At 36.1% G+C, this 20,285-nt stretch overlaps 1 protein-coding gene across 2 annotated transcripts in view; it reads right to left on the reverse strand.

Annotated features, from left to right (window-relative positions):
• Nucleotides 1-19,650, reverse strand: part of USP47 (ubiquitin specific peptidase 47) — a 97,365-nt gene extending 77,715 nt beyond the window's left edge. Inside the window, exon 1 of one of the 2 annotated variants that reach the window (XM_033121824.1) lies at nt 19,405-19,650. In XM_033121824.1, coding sequence (XP_032977715.1) covers nt 19,405-19,443 — 39 coding nt within the window. In that variant the 5' untranslated portion in view covers nt 19,444-19,650. The remainder of the gene's footprint in view (nt 1-19,404) is intronic. The other variant, XM_033121823.1, reaches the window with a different exon arrangement.
• Between the last annotated feature and the right edge of the window lie 635 nt (nt 19,651-20,285).

Genomic DNA, 20,285 nt, shown 5'->3' on the forward strand with positions numbered 1-20,285 from the left:
TACGATAAGTATTGCCCTGATGAACACACCCTGCAAAACTCTACACTATAAAATCAGTTAGAGTTGACTCAATGTGATGCTTGGGCTATTTCCACGTGATGCGCTCTTAGCAAGTCTATAAGCTCCTGTTACACCACTATCTATGCTGCGCAGTCTAATTCAGCTTACATCATTTCAGCTTACAACAAGTTTTTCAAAAATGTGACACTATATATGTAACATACACATGTATACAATGGAATATTAGTAAGCCTTAAAAAGGCAATTATGACACACGCTACAAACTGAATAAACCTTGACGAAATTATGCAAAGCGAAATAAGCCTGTCACAAAAGGACAAATACTGTTTGATTCCACTGATATGAGGTACGTAGAGTAGTCAAATTCCTAGAAACAGAAAGTAGAATGGTGGTCATCAGATGCGGCGGTGGGGGAGTAGGGAAATGGGGAGTCAGTGTTAACGGGTGTAGTTTTGCAAGATGAAAAGATCTCTGTGGATGGATGATGACGAGTAGCACAACAATGTGAATGCACTTAATACCACTGAATTGTACACTTAAAAATGGTTAAGACGGTAAATTTTGTTATGTGTATTTTACAACGTTTAAAAATATTGAAGTTAAATAGAGAACTTACGACCATAAACTGGTGGAAGTAGCAAAAAAAGCCTGCAAACGGGGTTTCCAATGGTTCTGCGTTACAAATACATAATATGCATAGAACTATATTATGGCTATATGTAAATATATGTATAAGCATGAAATAAATTTTCTTGCAATCCAAAAAAATAAACATCTGCCTATTTCTTAAGGGTTTTCATACGAGTTGAGTGTAAATATGCATACATGTAGAGAGAAATATAGAAATAAAAACAGATTTCACAATTATGTATGTGTGTGTGCATCTTTTCTAGCTCCTCCCACTAAGAGAACCTAAAAGTAATGATATCCCTGTAGCACTAAACACATCTAGTGCCCAGATCTTGGTTTCCGAATGCCATTCTCCACAAAAAGGATCCAGAGGTCTTTGTAGAATGGCTGATCTTAGTACTAGGGCTGAGGAAGTGCAAAAAGAGCTTGGGAAACCATGCAGTGCCAGAAAGTAAGGGAACGCTCCAAGAATGGTGGGATATCTCAAGAGGACACAGAAACTAGTTGAAAGGCTCTCACTGACCAAATCTTGAATAATCTAAACATTAAAATAAATGGATGATTTATTCAATTTAAAAGTTAACATTAAGAAGATTGCTGTATAGAATGGGAGATAACCAAAAGACTAAGAGTGTATGTGTAAGTATTCTAAAAATTTTAGGAGTAAACATGTCCTATTTTTTGCTGAATAATATTAAGATACCGACGATGGAAAAAAAGTATTAGGGAATGGTTCTATCTGGCTTAGTGCTCCTTAAGGAATGCTTGGCAAAACTTATTTTCAGCATTTAAAACTCTCTTGTTCACTTAAAAGCGAAAATATCAGCTATAGAAGTTAATTGCCAGGAAGCTGTGTTCCTAAATCAAATATAAAAACTTTGATCATATTTTAAAATAATCTGATCATGAACTTTTTATTCAGCATATTTTAAATATGCAATTTAGAAACAAATGCATATGTAAATAAAAGCGAATTAGGGTAAAGACATTATCACCAAATTTGATATGCATCGAGTTAGAATTTTTTAGTGCTTATTTCAGTTTTTAAATTTTTGAGAATGAAATCATTTACTGTTTCCATTTTTGTGATTACATATTTTAAATGTTTCTATTTTAATATGGATAAAAACTGAAGTTAAAGTATATCATTAAAATATATTACATTTCCCATTTTTCATTTCCATTTCTGTTTAGATTCCTAAACAGTCAAGCCTTTCTAATAAAACATTTCTATGAATCATTATAATCAGAGAGTAACACAAACTACATATAACTAACAAAAATTCAAGACTTTCTTAATATACATTTTATCTTTAAGTCCATTCCCACTAGTATTCTCTGTAACTTCCCCCAAATGACTGGTTCAGTCTTCTTAACCCTAGCTTTTGATAATTTTAGTTTTAGGCTCAAATTTCTAAAAAGAAATATCTTTCATATATCTAGGATTTATATCAATTAAAAAAAATAGAATTTAGCTCTTCTTCGTAAAAGAAAACAAATATATCCAAGGATTTAAGATGAGGAATATATAAATATAAATCAAGTTAGAAAATCATAAAGATACAATATGAACATAAAGACCCTAACAAGTGTATAGGATGATTAATACGTATTCTTATGCATTATTCTGCTTAGCCAAAAAATGAAAATAGCTACTTTACAATCTTTACTACTAAAAGCAAACCACAGAAGTAGAAAGCCTAAGCCCTTTAGGGAATTCTCTAACAAAACATATTCATTGAGGAAAATAATTTCGTAATATGTTATAGATGATGCTTTCGGAAGCATACTATGCTCTTAAAACTTTTAAGTAAATCTCTAAAAACTGATTATGAAACTGAAAATTTTCCAAACTGATTTTAAATCTTCACATTGCTTTTAGTGCAAGGACTTTTTACTTAAAGTAAGTTTTATAATAACCACTCCCTGCTTTAACCAGCTTTCTGAATTCAAATCTTCATAGGAATTTTCTAAAAATGACTTTGTACCTGTTCTAAAAGCTTAGTTTGAGACACACAAAATTTTGTAAATACATTCTATGTACTTTACTATTGCAGTCAAATACAAATTCTGTAATAAACTAATTTGCATTATTAACAGGTATTTGTTCAATATATCATGGTCTGGATCTTCTGAATTTAAACAAAATGCAACATGTCATAACATCAACTGCCTGTCAATACGACATTTGTTTTAAAAATTTTGTAAAAGACATATTTTCATATCTGCATTTGTGTTCCAGTATTAGGGTGTCCCCCAGATACTTGCATTCCAAAATACCAATAAAACAAGCTCCCAGAACCCCATAATATTATAATTAGACAATTAAATAGTTCTTTGGAAACTATGACATTTTTACTTACAACAAATTACATCAAGTAAGTATTCATTCCATCTGAAGAAAATTAACAATGTAAAGTTTCAGAACTTTAAAAGAATAGTTCACAATCTATTAAACTATGATCAACATATTTAATTCGATAGTTAAGAACGAATCAATCAGATGATTCATCACATGTGAAAGATGGATGAAACTTTGAACATCAGATCTAGCTCCTTATTTTACAGATGAATAAAAAGAAATTCAGAAACCTGAAGTTATTAGCCTAACGTCACACACGAACACAGATTTCCTAAGAAATACAGGCTTACTTGTGACTTTATAATGTTGACATATTTGTGGCATTAAATCGTAAAGACATTATTACATCTATCCTAACACTCTTCTCACTTTTGTCTTAACTCCTTTTAATAGTAATTGTTCTACTAATGGTAATATGTAACCCACTAATAATACACTGTAGGTATCTAAACTTAGAAACTAAACAAACTACTCTCAGGAGGGGAAATACTATGCCCTTTACTATTCCGGTTACTTTTATTTTTGATTACAGCTAAGTTTTCTTCTTTGAGTAGGCTAGGCTGTCTGACAACAGTGACTCAGCCTGTGATACAACTGTCTTGTTTACAGGTCTTGAATTAGAGTTCTACTGCATTTACTAAATCAAAGAAGCTTGTTTATTATTATGTTACTATGCTTTTTATTTAGAACATGGATAATAATTTTAATGTAAGAATATTACACTGTAATAATTCTCAGAACATGAAATTACACAACTGAAAAAAATGTAAAGATTATTTAAAACTAAAGTATTTATCTCCTATTGGAGTAGATGACAGTGCAAAGAGCAATGCACTGCAGAAGCAAAAGATCTAGACTAGAATTCTCAGGTCAAGGTGGCTACTTTTCTCTTAGCTGTGTAATCCTACGCAAGTCAGTTATCTCTGACTCTCAGGGACCACAGAGATTTTCTGAAGATTAAAAAAAAAAGAATACCTTAAGAATGCTCCATAAATTATAATAATAGTATTAGATGAGAGGTATTACTATAGAACTATCAGTTACTATCCTTACAATAGATTTAACAAATATATAATTCTCGAGTATAATAACATTTTATTGTAATGTATATTATTTAAATTTTCAAAAGATAATCTTTTTGGGGCAATAGGAATTTCATCAGACAGGAAAAATCTGCAAAGATCTTATGTTTTCTGATTGCACGGCCTTCTCACAAAGTTTAAAAAAACCTACTACTAAAAAGTTTAGGTAGATTTATATATAATTTAGGGATAAATCTTATAGTATTTCACAGATGAAAGAAATTTAAAAAGGCCCAGAAAGGTTAAGCGCCTAAGGCAAAGTCACCGCTGACTTTTCTGCTTCCCAAACCATTGTCCTTTCCACCGGATCCCTTACCATGTGAACCGCTTTTTCCAAGAGTCCAGCACAAGTACAGCCTTTCCTCCTTAACACGATTACCAGTTTTCCCTATGGAAATCATCCGCTCCTTGAAAACAGGTGCTTTTCTTTCTTTCCTGTCAGTACCTAGCAAAATTTTAACCAGATAATACTTGCACAAAATGTGTTTTTCGGATCCGGCTTAATAAAGAATCCCTCAAGTACATGAAGATGCTCTGCATAAGGCATTAGAGAAATGCAAATTAAAACCACAAAGAGATATCACTACACACTTATTAGAATGGTTAAAAGCGAATTGAAACTGAAAAAAACCGACATTGCCAAGTACCGAAGACGCAGAGCAACGAGAGTGCTCACACACTGCTGAGCGGAATGCAAAACAGTGCAGCCGTCGCAGGAGGGTTTGGCAGCCTCTTACAACGTTCAACACGTACTTACCATGTGAAGACATATGTCCACCTGAAAAACTGTACACAAGTATTAGCAGCAGCTTTAGTCAGAACCGCCCAAAATGAAACGACCCAAACGTCCATCAGCTGAATACATAAATTGTGGCATTTAGCAATAAACAACATAAATGAATCTCAGTTTTACGCTAGATAAAAGAAGTCAGACTCAAAATGGTACAGACGTACTGTATGAATTCCAGTTAGAGGATATGTTAAATTTCATATAAATTTAGAAAAGGCAAAATATGAGGGCAGAAAACAGATCAGTGGTCACAGGGCCTGAAGGTGTAGGGAAGGGATTGACTACAACGGGCATGAGAAAACTTTTTTAAGGTGAGGGAGACATTCTGTATCTTGATTGTGATGGTGGTTATACAACTGCGTAAGTTTGTCAAAATTCATAAAACTGTACACCTTAAAAGAGCAAATTTTGCTATCTATAAATCATATCTCAGTAAACTTGACTTTTAAAAAAAGGTCCCATTCTAGCTCTTCTTCTACCTGAAACCTTGAATAAATTATTGAGCTTTTACAGCCTTTATGTTTTTCTCATCTAAAAATAAAGAGGCTGTCCTACCTCACGACTACCCTTCCAGTGTTAAATTATATTACTGAATTGTAGAAACATTTTCTGTGTCATGTCTATTTTTCTTAGAATTCTTAAAATTGTATTTGTATTAGGTTAATGGTAAATAATGGAATGGTGAATAAACATTTCAAGACACATGAATTTAAAATGTCAAAATGAAAGCAATACTATCCCTCAGATATCTTTTAATAGGAAACTTCATTGTTAGGTATCTAATTTTTCACCATTTTTTTCATCACCACAAAGTACTATAAATACAGTAATAAATTATACAACTTGGTGTAAACCTAAAATTAAAGGCAATCAAATTAAAACACATAAAAGGGTAGATATTTTATATCTATAAAATTGATGTATATAAACTCATATAGTTTCTATTTACTAAAGCAATATGTATCTTTTATGAGATGAGTCATACAAAAATTCTACTTTCTAATCCAACCTGGAACCGGGGTTGTAAGCAAGAGCTCCTCTTAGTTAAATGTTACATTTAATTTTATTTGGAGCATTGGGGATATCCTTGGGAAGATTTCATTAATCCCTTAATTAAAAACATTCCTTGCGCTGTTCTCAGTTGCTGCCACTGCTGCTGCCACCACCAGACTCCTCATCCCTCTCTAGCACCTCCAGGCGGCTGAGCTTCTGACAAAAAGAACGGGGGTAAATAGGGAGCTCTCTCTGCTATGGCTCCTACCAAGCTGGATGCCTGCAAACAGACCGCACAGGCTTAGACTGAAAAGGTGAAGAAACCACATCATTACAAGACTAGTACTGTGGCTGTCAGTAAAAATCAGAAGTACATCAAACTTACTTGCAAACTTCCCTTCCAGCATCAAGTGTAAGAAATTGCTCAGAACTTCCCAACAGATCTACACTCCCAGAGTATAGCAACAGTCACTTTCTGACGCAAATGGGGCCTGTCTAGTTAGCCTATTTGAACACACCTACTGTGTGTTACCCATATCAAATATGGAACAATTATGCCAAAGGATACCCTGCCAGCCTGACTCATGTGGAAAATGTGCATTGATGATGGGAAACATTTCATTCTTAAAAAACAAAAAAGGGACCTAATTATATGATTGCAAATGAAAAAGAAAAAACAAACAGGTGAGAGAAAAAGTATTAACAAATTCCCCTTTCGCCAACTTTCATTTGTGCATAAAACATTCATAGGAGTAAAAAAATGTTTCAGTGAACAAGTTTCAGCAATTAAACTTTACAGCGTTTACAAATACATCTATTAACTTTTCCTGGGGAAAAAAATATTTCCTTGCCCCCTAATGTCTACATAGTAAAAATCTAAACTCCTGATAGGTAAACAAAGCTTTCAGAATTTTAAGACACAATGTGCCAGAACTATCTTCTCTCACTCAACCCTAGGCCCCCCATACATCTACGAAATTTTTTGCTATTTCCTAAAATGCATTACAAAACTTTAGTGTTTTAAATGCTATTCCTTCTAACTAAAAGCTCTGACCTCCTTCTTTACCAGGCAATCAAATCACCCTTTGTGACCTCGTTCAAATGTTATATTCTCACAGAATCCCCTAGATAAAGCTGACGGCTCCTTCTTCCATGGTTCCACTTTATTTCCATATTATATATTTGTCTTGTTACATGTCTGTCTCTTCCAGACTATACAAGACTAGCACATAGAACTAGGTCAGGTTCCTAATTTATCTTTGAATCTCTGGTTCCTGGCAGCTACTAACTCAAGCTTAACTGAATGAATTCTATAGCATCAAGAGCCAAGGAAATCTATACTAAGAAAAATTATATTTATGATTCAATAAAAATAGGTGAGTTATCATTTGAGAAAACAAAGGTATTTATAGTAAAACTACAACGCTTTGGTTACACAGAAAATTTCACATAAGTCATAAATGAAGTTCACATGGTTTTCCTAAAGTTAAACCTATAATATTACCAAAGGTAATGGATTCACTGTATACAGAAAGATTTAAATCCAGACCTTTTTTCTTAACAGCCCTTAGGTTTTCTTTACTGGAAAGCCACTCTATTTATTGAATATAAGCATGTTATATGAATATTTGAAAGACTGCAAGTCTTATAGCAGTCAATTACACAGCATCAAATTAAAAGCACACAGTAACACAAATGACAGAAACAGTCTCTTCCATCCATGTCAACTGGTTATACTCCAGTTACGGAAAAATCAGGATTATCAAACATAAAGTTCCCTCAGGAACAAACTATTTTTAACATGGATCCTGCTGTAAAATAACACTTCACACTGAATCTTGCAATCAAGTAATTTATTAATATAGTTAAGTTATTTTCACAAATATCTAGTTATACTAAACCCATTTTTCTCAGGACTCCTTAGACTCAAAATTTTATTTTTAATATTTGTACTTTGTTACATGTTCCAGTTCTTAACCAAAGCAATGATAATAGGCCTTACTTAATGATATAAAAGAATCTGTCAAATCTAACAATCAAATAGGATTTGTGCTATACACATAAAAATATTTAGCTGACAGGTCATAATCAGAACTGTAACTTCAAATGACTAGCGTATTTCATAACTCAAATATTACTTCATTTTCATTTAATCAATAAATATTTATTAGACAATGTAAAGCACACTGTGCTGGCCCCTAGGGAGAATATAGGCTGAAGATATGGGGAAGAAACTTTCCTCTACCCTCAAGGTTCTTTCTGCTGGTCTAATAAATAGACATGAGACAAATTAGCAAGAGAAAATAACCAAATGTAATACGTATGTATGGGAACCCCACATACATGAGGGAGTCAGAGACAGAAAGGGAACATGGGGATATCTGACATTCTGAGCCAGGGATGAGGTAAAGCACCTTGGGGCCTCAGAGGGTCATTGCAGAGAGCGTACACTCAGAAATTCATAGTTTGCCCTGCCCCACAGATAGGTCAAAAGAGGTTATCTCTGATCATCTCTTATTATAGGCAAGGGCCCTAATTCGAATTCTTCTAGGTAGTTAAGGGAAGAGCAGAAGTTTCTCTTGAGCGCTCAGGTAAAGTTGTTTTAGCTCAAAACATTCCTCATACCAGAGGCACATTTTGGGGTGATTCGTTCTGAACTCCCACAAAGGCAGTAGTAGTAATGAAGGTAGTCACAGTAATAACTAACATTTATAGAATGCTTATTATGTGGAAGATCTTTACATGTATTAACTCATTTAATGTTTCCAACAATCCTAGGAGGTAGTTACCAGTATCTCATTTAACTAAGGTACTGAGAAGTAACTTGCCCAAGGTCACAAAGCTGGTATTTGAACCCAGGCACTCTGGCTGTCCTGACTTTGAAAAGCTTTTTATCTAATAAAGGCATTAACACAAAGGACAAGTAATTTATAATAAAGGGGTATAATTTTTCAAATGCCAAGAGCTATAGTGCTATGGGATATCAGGGTTAGGTAAAGGCAATCACGTTGAAAGAGGAGAATCAGGAAAGGTTTCTTGTAGAAGAGAGGCTGGATTTTGCTGGTTAAACAGGCTTTTTAAAAAATCATCAAAATTCAAGACATACATTTCAGTAATTTTCATAAAAACCATAATTTCTCAACAGTGGGGCCTACCAACAGTTTTATGTAAATAAAATGTTCATATCCATGGCTACTTTACATATATATGGTTCAGTTTAATTCCATTAAACAAAAGACTTGGGCAATTATCATTACTCCCACACCTACAAAGTAAATGGAAGTATGCAGCAGGGCAAAGAGGAGGCATCTGTTTACTTACACTGCAACAATAGAAAACCAGGCTCAAAAAAAATATGTGTGGTCTTCAAGAATCTTGATGTAAAGACCACATCATTTTTGCCAATTGTTTGCCATCACTTCCAAACACAATCATTTTGTCAAAGACTTTTTTACAATGGAGAATGCCTCTATAAAATTGGATTTTAAGCCAGCAATACCTAGGCAGAACACTTTAAAATCTGTGTAATAAATCTCACTTAAAAAAAAGAAAAAGCCTCTGCATGACACCTAAAATGTTGCCTGCACTGAAGAAGATCCTTAATACTAATGAATCAATTTTAAAAATAGATGTCTTCTCACCTATGTAATTTTACTAACCATTGTCACCCCAATAAATTTTTTTTTTAATTAGATGTCTTCTGGAACTTTAATTTACAATAGGTATTTAAATCTATGTTTAATGCTATGTTTTTCACATCCCCCTATTTTCAATATAATCTTTTCTTTCCAATTTGGGCTACGATTGTATACTAGTACTCTGGAAATGTGCTAGCCCTCTCCCCTACATTTCAGCAAAAATTTATAGTATGTGGCACTACTGTAGATATAAAAAGTTTATGTGACTAATCAAAAAGAAAAGAAAAAGAAAACAGAGGCAAGAATCCTAAGTACATAAGAAAAGTGCTTAAATAAGTAGTTTTCATGTAAAATCAAAGTTCACCCATTGAAAACTCCCTAAAAACCAGATGATTAAAAAATACTTTTTATTATTCACTCAGTGCTAGGGCGTAGAAGTGACACATGAAAGCATATAGCACATCTGGGAACAGCAATTAATGTAGTCAAATGTGGCTAAGACAAAATTGGCTTGACGCAGAATACAAAAACATTAAGTTAGGAATTTCTGGTTAAAGAGGATAATTTGAAAACAAGCATTTAGCTCTGAAGTTCCCCCCAAATAATTCTCAAATAAGAGTAAAGAAATATTCAAAGAGCACAAAACCATAAGAAGCCAGAAGCTGGACAGCAGAACAAGTGGTAATGACTATTACACCTGAGAAGGCTGAATCCTACATTAGCCTAGAGGAAAGCCAAAGACACCTGTTTTACATCATGTTTACATTTATACCAAAAGACCTCAAACTCCTGCTTAAAATGGTTGATTTTAGGGTTAGGGCAGGGAAAACATAAGATGGACTGAAGTATTATGGGGTACCACAAAGAAAGGAGTGCTCAAAAAGAAAAGATGAGCACAAAGCCATCAGTAAGTCTATAATGACATAAATAATAAATAAATAAATAAGTAAATAGGGGAAAAGGGACAAATTTCTTCACAGAAGAATTCCTATTAATCAATGTAGACATAATGATGGAAATAGAAAAGCACTACTAGAACGCAACAATAATAAGGCAAGACCCATGGAAGGAAGCTAAAACAGGCGGGCAGAAATTTAAGCAGAAACAGGATGGCCTCAAAATATTTAGCAATTATTAAAAAGAAAAAGAGTAACTTCCCAGTGGAGAAACCTGGCAGACACCACCTGAACCACGTGATCCAAGTTAACCACTCCTGTAATAGTGTCGGCATGTCTCCCCACCCCGTCCTTATGATGGACTGAGGACACGTCATGTCTGTAATATCCTTCTCTTTAACTCATAACCTCAGTCTAATCATGGAAAATACCAGACAAGCCCAAATTCAGGGCCATTGTACACAATAACTGACCAGTACTACTGTTTCCCCGAAAATAAGACCTAGCTGGACAATCAGCTCTAATGTGTTTTTTGGAGCAAAAATTAATATAAGACCCGTTCTTATTTTACTATAAGACCAGGTTTTATATAATATAATATAATGTAATGTAATATAATATAATATGTAATAAAATAAAAGACCCGGTCTTACAGAAGACCGGGTCTTATATTAATTTTTGCTCCAAAAGACGCATTAGAGCTGATTTTCCGGCTAGGTCTTATTTTCGGGAAAACACGGTATTCAAAACTGTCAAGGTCATGAAAGAGAAGGAAATTAAGAAACTGTCACATACATAAAGAAACTAAGGAGACATAACAACTAAATGTAATATGGGATCCTGAATTTGGATCTTGGAACAACAAAAAAAAATTAATGGAAAAACTAGTAAAATCTGAATAAATTCTGTAGTGTAGTTAATAGGTTAATAGTGTTAAGGTTAATTTCTTTTGATAAGTGTTCTATGGGTACATAAGATGTTAAACAAGCAGCTTGATGAAAGGTATGTAAGAACTCTGTATTCTTTTTGCAACTCTATTAAAAAGTTAAAAAGAAAAAGGGCAATTTCAGATACTCTGGGAGTAAGGGTAGAATTAAAACTAAAATAAGATTGAAGTCTGCTTGAGAAGCAGTTAGAAACCCAAGATCCCCTCTTCTACTCTTTGACTCTCCCTGGCAATAAACAATCTCTGGAGAGTATAAAACAGGATACCTCTTGGACTTGAGGGGTGCCATTCGGAAAAGTGGGGAATTAAATGAAAGTGTATTTGCATAGTTAATAATGAAACCCATCTCCCTTTTTCCTACTCAGCTCCCAAGCTTATTCTCTAGAGGCAAAAGATCAAAAATCTTTTCTGGGAAATCAATCCAGCTAAAGAGAAAAGGTGTCACTGGGAGTCTGCAAGGAAATTATACAGACATGTCAACCTATAGGGAAAACCATAACCACCTACTGGCAGACCTCCATTCAGCTTTTTATGGTACCTCTTTTAAATAAGTGTTGACTTCACTTAAAAGGATCCCCAGACATCTAAGGAAAGCACCTAATATGAAAGAAAACACCCAAAGCAAACAAAGAGCAAAAGGAAATTTGGAGGAAAGAGAATATGCAGAGAAGAAAAGTACCAATAATTTCCTAAGAGAGATAAAAGATATTGCATCCATAAAACAAAAACAGGGTATTATTAAAAACTTTTTTCCAGAAAAAAAAAGATACTTGAAAATTATAAACATGATAGCAGAAATAAAACCTTAGTAGAAGAATTAGAAGATAAAGTTGAGAAAAATCTCCCAGAAAGCAAAAAAGAAAAAGAAAAGAAAAATGAAAATGGATGAAAACAGACAAGAATATTAGAGAAACCTCTCAGTGGCCCAACACTTAATAGGAATTCAAGAGAGAGAACAGAGAAAATGAAGGGGAGGAAATTAAAAAAATATATTTAAGGAAATTTCTCAGAACTGAGATAAACTCCAGATTAGAAAAGACTACCCTGAACCCAGCAGCAATGGATAAAAACAGACCTATACCAAGGCACATAATACAGGAATTTCAGAACTCTATAGAGAAAAAGATTGTTCAAGCTTCCAGAGAGAAAAAAAATGTTTCAAAATAGTGGTGAAGAATTTTCTAGGCATTTGATATCTGTCTCTAAAGCAACACTGAAAAAAAAGAAGACAGTGTTTTCAAAATTCTAAGAGAAAATTGTTTGAGGGAGAGTTCTCTGCCTAGCCAAACTATCGTATAAAGCAAGGGGGTACACACAACATTTTCAGACCTGTGAGGTCTCGAAAAAATTATATCCCATCCAGAAAGCTTTTGAAAGTGGTCCACCAAAACGAGAAATCTGAGGACATCAGATACAGAACCAGCTCTAACACAACAGAGACCTGAGGGGAACTACTAAGATGATAGAGAGTAAAGGCAAACCTAAGACAACAGCTGCAATTTAAGGAAATTCAAACAAAAATGATAGGTTTGCACATAAGAGGAGATTTATACTCTTGAGAGACTGGGTTAAATCAGGATTTCTCAACAGTGGCACTATTGACATTTTGGGGCACATAATTCTTTGCTGTGGGAGGCTGTCCTGTGCCGTGTGGGATGATACTTGGCAGCACAGCTGGCTTCTACTCACTAGATTATCAGTAACACACTCCCTGCCCTCCCTCTACCTACCTAATGTTGCCAAGTGTCCTCTAGGTTGCCCCCAGTTGAGAATCACTGGCTAAATTAATAAGTACAAAGAAAACTAAGCAAAAACAAATTGTAAAAAATAACTCAGGGAAAACTGTTGTACAAGAAAGGAAAATAATCACAGTAAACTATGGCTCAACTATGAATAATGTATAGTCACATTGATTTAACTCAATATTAATGTATCCAAACAACTTGCAGTAAGACAATCTTGGGAGGACGGGGCAGGAATGAGAAGTGTGTCTGCATGTGGTTGGAGATAGTGGTAAACCGTATCCTCCGCTGTGGTAAGTCAGTAGATAATCCCTTAAACTGAAAAATTAAGAAGGAAAACTATAAGCATGCTATTTTGAGATACGGAGATAAACCTCAAAAGAATGAGTTGAAAGTGGTTGCCTCTGGAGAGCCTGAAATAAAAAGGAGAAAGAATTGCAGAGGACTATAGTTTTTCTAAGCAGTCCTGCACAGCCAGTCAACTCTTAAATATGTGCATGTATAACTGATAAGAATTAAATTTTAAGAAATCAACTGAGGCTAGACTATGAAGGACTTTCCTACTGGTTAAGGCCACACAAACTTAGAATCAAACAGCTATACAACTTTGAGCAAGTTACTTAACTTCTCTAAGTGTTACTTTACCTACAAAATAGATAATGAAACATAATAGCTGTCTTAAAGGGCTGTTACAGAAATTAAATGAGATACTGTATATAAATGGTTTAGCATAGTGTCTGGCACATAGTGTTGATAAATAGCACCTATTATTTAATTTGCAATGATGGCTAATAATTATAAACTTTAAAACAGGTAAATCCTAATCTCATCTGTTTCAGAAAGTAATTCTGGCTGGGAGGAAGGCTAGGAAAGAAAAGAACTTAGAAGCAAAAAGACCATTAGAAGAGCTACATTTGACTGAGAAAATAGAGGCAGAGCCATGGATAGAAAGTAAGAGAATAGGGATATTTTCCAAGTGATAAACCAACTACAGTATATATGAGAAAAAGTAAAAATAAGGAGTCCAAATGATATTTTAACAAGCAAATAAAGAGTGATGCACTAACTGAACAAGAGAATACAGAGAATTATGTTGGAAGGAAGACATGAGAAGAGGGAGAAAACACAGATGAGGGGGATATTACCCATATTTAATTTGTGGGTCGTATAATATTATACAACCAAGTAGAGATACGCAGCTTGCTGGTAGAAATCTGAATCTAGAAGAAGAGAGGTCAGGGCTGGAATGTAAATGTATAAATTACAATCAAAGGTTAAAGCCATATAGGTGGATCAGATTACTCTGGCAAATAGTATACAGAGCATGAAGACAGGGGAAAAATAAAACCATATAAGCTTAAAAACCATACAACTCTATATAAATAGCTACCTCAGAAACTATAATCAGATCACCTAAATTTCTGTTTTAGTAATGTACCTGCTCATTGTCGAAATACATAAAGAAGAAAATCTAAATAGAGTCTAATAATCCAGATATCCAGAAACAATTGTTAATATTTTAGAGTATTTCTTCTAAATCTTCAACACATAACTCTAAATTGTTATTTTTTTCCTTGACAAAACTGGAATCATATACAACTCTACATTTAGCTTCTTTACTTTATTGGAATATTGGAAATACTAACATTGGAAATACTAATTCTTTTTATTAAACACTCCAACTTACGTACACCACTAATAAGTATTATTTGACATACTTGCCTTTTACTGGTAAAGGAGAATAAACACCCCAAATTTAAGAAAAAGGCTAATTTTAAAAGAACCACCCAAAACAAGAATGATCACTGCAGCACATTTTCTCGAGAAATTTAATTAGGAGAAATAAAATTAAAAGAATATTTGTTTGACATGCTCCATAACAGGTATCAAAGGAATTTATAAAAAGTCGGACAATAGAGATGAAAAACAAATTGTTTTAATGTTTTGGGGGCTCTCAACATCAACGGCCCTTATATAGTTGTGAGGTCGTTGTGAAGCTCAAATGAGTTAATACACACTAAGCACACACAACATGTCATAAATGCTTAATAAGTATTGGTGATTACTATAATTAGTTCCAGCTGGAAGTACTGTTTACTGCATGGAAAAGAGAGGCAGAAAAAAACCACTGAAATATGGAACTGCATTTTTTTTCTTTGATTCTTCCATCTTCTCTACTTTTATAGACTCCTTGGACATCGACATCACTTTAAATGTTGCAGTGAAAGTATTATTTTAAAAGCATTAGTAAATTATGTACCCTATCCTTAATTACACTATAAGATACTTGAGAGAAGAATGAACTTTTTTCTATTTCTTCTTAATTTTCCCTATATGGCAGAGTACAGTAGTATTATGCACAGTGAATACTCAATAAATATTGTTACAAATCCTTATAAGGAAACAGAGTCATAAAAACAACAAAGCAATAAATAAAAAATGTGACAATATTAAAAGCAAGGGATCTCCAAGCCAGTATCAATATACAACAATTCAAAGACATATAGTGGAGTGAAAACATGAAGTGAAAAGCTTTGTTGTTAACCACAATGAACAGACCACACTCTCTCTGCTCTTCTCTGGGTACATCAATTTAGGAGGAATACTAAAAACACTGACATATGTCCAAAAGAGAGCAAGCGAGAACAGCTAGAGAACTGAGATGCTCAGACTGTAGAACAGAAAGGGTTGGCCCTCCTACTCCCCTCCCCCATCTGTATCAGGGAGAAAAGGCTATCCTACAGAAAATGATTTAAGATTTCTTTGTTGTCCAGAAGCAACTATCAAAAGATGGCAGCTACAGAGATCTAGACTTCTCTCAACTCAAAAAGTTAACAGATCTCTTTTAGCCAGAGTCATAAAACAACAAAGATATTGAAAGATATTGAAAGAGATTAGTCATGAAGGTATTTAAGCAAAGGTTGGAAAAAAGCTTGCCAAGGATGCTGTGGAAAACATCCAAGCAGGGGATAATGGGTTAGAATTCTAAGTTTCCATACAACCCACATCAACGAATATTATGAATATCTGCTCCAGGAAGGACACTGTCCTAGACCTATAATATGTACAAATCAGGTGAAAGAAACATACAAATATCTCTGAGGCAAAGAAATTCGTAACATAATATATAAAATGTATATTATAGTTTGAGACCATAATATAATAGATGTCACAAAGCACTATTTATTAATTGCCAAATGAATTCTATTCATATATAAAGGTCTTCTAAGAAGAAATCCTTAAGGTTAAAATGGTCACAAAAGGTTTTTTTAGAACAAGTAAGATATGAGGCACTTACGGGAAAAAATGTGTATGAAGGTTCTGAACAGCTGGAGAGAAGTAGGAAAGAGAGGATAGCAGAAACAGAAATGAAAAACAAGTGAGAGAGAGAAACCTGTTTGGCTGCATTAAAAACTTGTTTCGTGGGAGAAGAGCTAAAGTGAAAGGGCGGGTTGTGGCCAGAATCAAACTGTACTAGCTAGGCCTTGAATACCAAGCTAAGTAGTTTAAAATTTATCCTGCATACGGTACCTGTATCAACTACTCAACTCTGCTGTACCCACAGACAATAGTAAATAAATAAGCATGGCTACTTTCCAATACAACTTTATTTATGAATACTGAAATTTGAATTTCATGTATTTCTATGCATCACAGAACATTATTATTCTTTTGATTGTTTCCAACCATGTGAAAATGTAAAAATCATTCTTAACTCATGGGCCATGCAAAAACAGACTGCGGGCTAGATTTGGCCCATCGGTATAGTTTGCCAACCCCTGTACTACACTAAGCTGCTTTCTTCAGCAGCCCTCTAAGGTACATTTGTCCTTGAGCTTCAGGGACCAGAATAATGTATTACTCATTCAACATGCATGAATGCACATACCTAACTAAGATCTAGTAGGGGTCAGAGGTTCCCTATACAAAGGTCCTCAAAACAACAAAAAGCAAAACCTTTCAAATTGTTGATAGTAAGCCATTAGAAGAGAATTTTTTTTTTTTTTTTTTTTTTTTTTTTTAGTTTTGTAACTTGTTTTCATATAGTAAATGTACTTAAAGAGTTACAAACTATTCTTACAGAGCCTCTAGGATACATGGAGGGACCTGTAAAATAGAGTATAATGAAGGGGATGTGTCAGTTCTAGTCCTAGCTCTGTCATTTACTCATTATGTGACCCTGAACAAGTTATACTCAATCTTCTGGCCCCAATTTCCTTATCTGTAAAATAAAGGGGTATAAGTTACCAAATGATCACTACGCTCTCTCTCAGCTTTAGCACTGTATGATTCTACTCCTACTTACATAGACCAGATAGGGAATGACAAACACCAGACAAAAGTGGTAACTGACGACACTGAAAAAAGAGAAAGGCATTGACTAAATGAGTGGGCAGATAGGACGAACAGGTAGGAAAAAAGACCAGAAAAGTACACTATTACTAAAATCAAGGAATTTTTTTTGAAGTATCAAATGCAAAAGAAAATTCAAGGAAGAGAAGCAAGCAAGAAATTCAAGGAATATGGCTATCAAAAATGAAAAGAAGTAGCTAGCTAAAAAAAGGCAAGGACTTCAAAAAACAGTTGTAAGATTTGAGAGTACTATGTGCACGCTTCCAGAAATCATGAGATGAGCCAGGGAAACAGACTGAAGACAAGTCTAGGGAATAGAAAATCAAAGCATGCAGACGACTCTAGGGAATAGAAAATAAAAGCGTACAACGCAGAAAAAGTAGAAAGAAAAAAAGTTGGGATGAACATGAAGCCTCAGGTAGGGAGTTCAGTCTTAAAGGAGAAGTACTGAATCTCTAAAATCCAAAAGGTAAAAGCAGCATTACAGTATCAGTTCTCATGTTTTCTACACATCAAATTATTAGGGAAATAAATCTAACGCTGGGTTTTCTTAAAGCAGAATTCCACCTATATTTTCTAATGGTCAAAAAATTAAGAACTAACTTTGCTTTTCATAAGAATAAAACCAGCAATATGTAGCACTAAAAGAAAATGCATATTTATGTCTTTCTTATATTACCTATCACTTCCATCCTTGCATAAGAGTTAATTATGTAGTAAAGTACAGTAGCCCCTAATTTGGACTCAATGAACACGAGTGTTCTAGTTCTTAGTAGCTTTGAAAGCTCCCAAGGCAAGACTTCTGATTAATTCATCTGTTTATCTGCTTTGCACAGGTGATGGCTGATGAATACTGACACATAACTGAATTTTTAAAAAATTGTGCTTACAAAACAACTATCATCTGATGTTGGAAAAATACTTGTATCAGAGATACATAATTCCAATGTCTTTTGCAGTATCAGAGCTCGTTTTAAGTAGCAACAAATTGTTACAAAGCAACTAAAAAAGGCAAAAAAAAAGTTTCTAATGAACATCACTCATAAATATCAAGATCCTACTACATAGCTAATTTCAACAGACACCTGCCTCTAGGTAAGGTATATGAGAAATAAAAGTCCAAAGCATTAATCTGAAGACCAACCAGTTAAAAATACACGTTTGTATACGCTGAAGATATTTATAAAGCCAACAGAGATACTATTAATATATTGAAATTCACTGGCCAGTGCTGGATTCTACCATTAGCCTTGCACTACTCAAGAGAAGCCAAGAAGTCGAGGCTTCTCGTATCACTTGCTTTTAAGAATTTAAGAAGTCACCCAAACTGGCATCCACAACCCAACTACAAAAAGTAGTTCAGCCCTCCATAAGGTAATGTTAAGCTCTCTCTTACCTTCCCGTGAAAGTCACATTTATTACTTCTCAGCGATCTCTGGCAGGCCCCATTTGGGCAGGCCAACAGTACTACCAAGTAACAGGAGTTCAAAAAAGTCGTAACAGTTAACTCTGCCCTCCCCAGATCTCAAGTTGGGTGTAGATTTCACAAGCCCTGAAAGTTATCCACGGCCACAGTCAAAACCAGAAGCAGCACCGTCACCCTGTCGTGCCCATCAGCAACTGCTCCAGAATTTTTCCTTTGAAATTACCAATCTCGGCTCGACATGGTAAATAAGTACTTAACAAGGCCACCGTAGCCTCCCAAACAGGACCCGATTCCCTCCAGTTCGCTCCTTTATTTGTCCGGCCCCACAAACCCGAAAGGCGAGGTCTCCGCTCCCCCGGCCCCCGAGATCCACTTGGGTCTCCCAACTGCTCGCCGCCCCCACCCCACACCTCCTCCTCGCCCCACAGCCGGGCCCGTACAGGAGCGGGGCCCGCAGTCGGCCCCTCGCCCCGGCCTGCGAGCGTCCGCAGGCCTCGGGCCTAGGCTCCTCCACTCGCCCCTCACCTCTTTCGGGACCAGTTGGTTCTCCTCGCCGGGCACCATCGCTCAGACTCGGGCCGCTCCTCTCCGCCCTGCGGGGGAGGGGGAGGTGGCGGCGGCTCTCTCTCAGGAGAGAACGGCAGCAGCAGTCATCCTCTCCACTGCCTGTGCTCCGGCAACCGCGGAGGCCTCAGCCTGGGCCTTAGACACCAGCGCGCAGACACCAACCCAAGACTCCGCCGCCGCCGCCGTCGCCTGAGTTGTCGGCCCCTCCCCCAGTCCGCTGCAATCAATGGAAAAATGGCGGCGGCCGCTCTCGCGAGAATTCGGGCCGTCGGGCTCGGAGCCCGGCGCCTGGTGTCCGAGGTGCCGAGGCAGCTGTCGCTCGCGTTTAATTATCTCAGCTCTTACTCGGCCCCAGGAGGTACAAAATTGGTTGAGTGGCCATGCAAACGCTCTTTTCGTTAGACAGGTTTTGGACCATCCATCGCGGGACTCCCTCTGCCGGCAGGGAAAGGACCAGGCCTCAGCGTCCTCCAAGCGTTCTCGGGCTGTTGGGACTGGCTGCCCACCAAGGAAAGACTCGAGCTTAAAACCCCTTCTCCGACCTTACCACAAATACTGCTCTCCCCTCCCTTTAGGAAAGCGCCCGAACTTCAGCCCCTCTTCACATACCCCTGGCCTCCTCCTGGAGGAGAAAGCACCACGGGCTACCTCCCGGCCTCCACCGCTGACACGCCCCAGCCAGACAGAGCTGCGTTTTCGGCCCCACTCCTTCCCCCACTTTCCCAACCCGCCCGACGCCCCCGGCTGGAGGGACTTCGGGACCCATCTCCTGCTAGGCGAGGCAACAACCCTATCCTCAGAGGAATGGCGTTACATCTTCCCCCCAACACACACACAAA

Source organism: Rhinolophus ferrumequinum, chromosome 11 (genome assembly GCF_004115265.2).
Source record: "Rhinolophus ferrumequinum isolate MPI-CBG mRhiFer1 chromosome 11, mRhiFer1_v1.p, whole genome shotgun sequence".
In the NCBI taxonomy this organism is placed as follows: Eukaryota; Metazoa; Chordata; class Mammalia; order Chiroptera; family Rhinolophidae; genus Rhinolophus; species Rhinolophus ferrumequinum.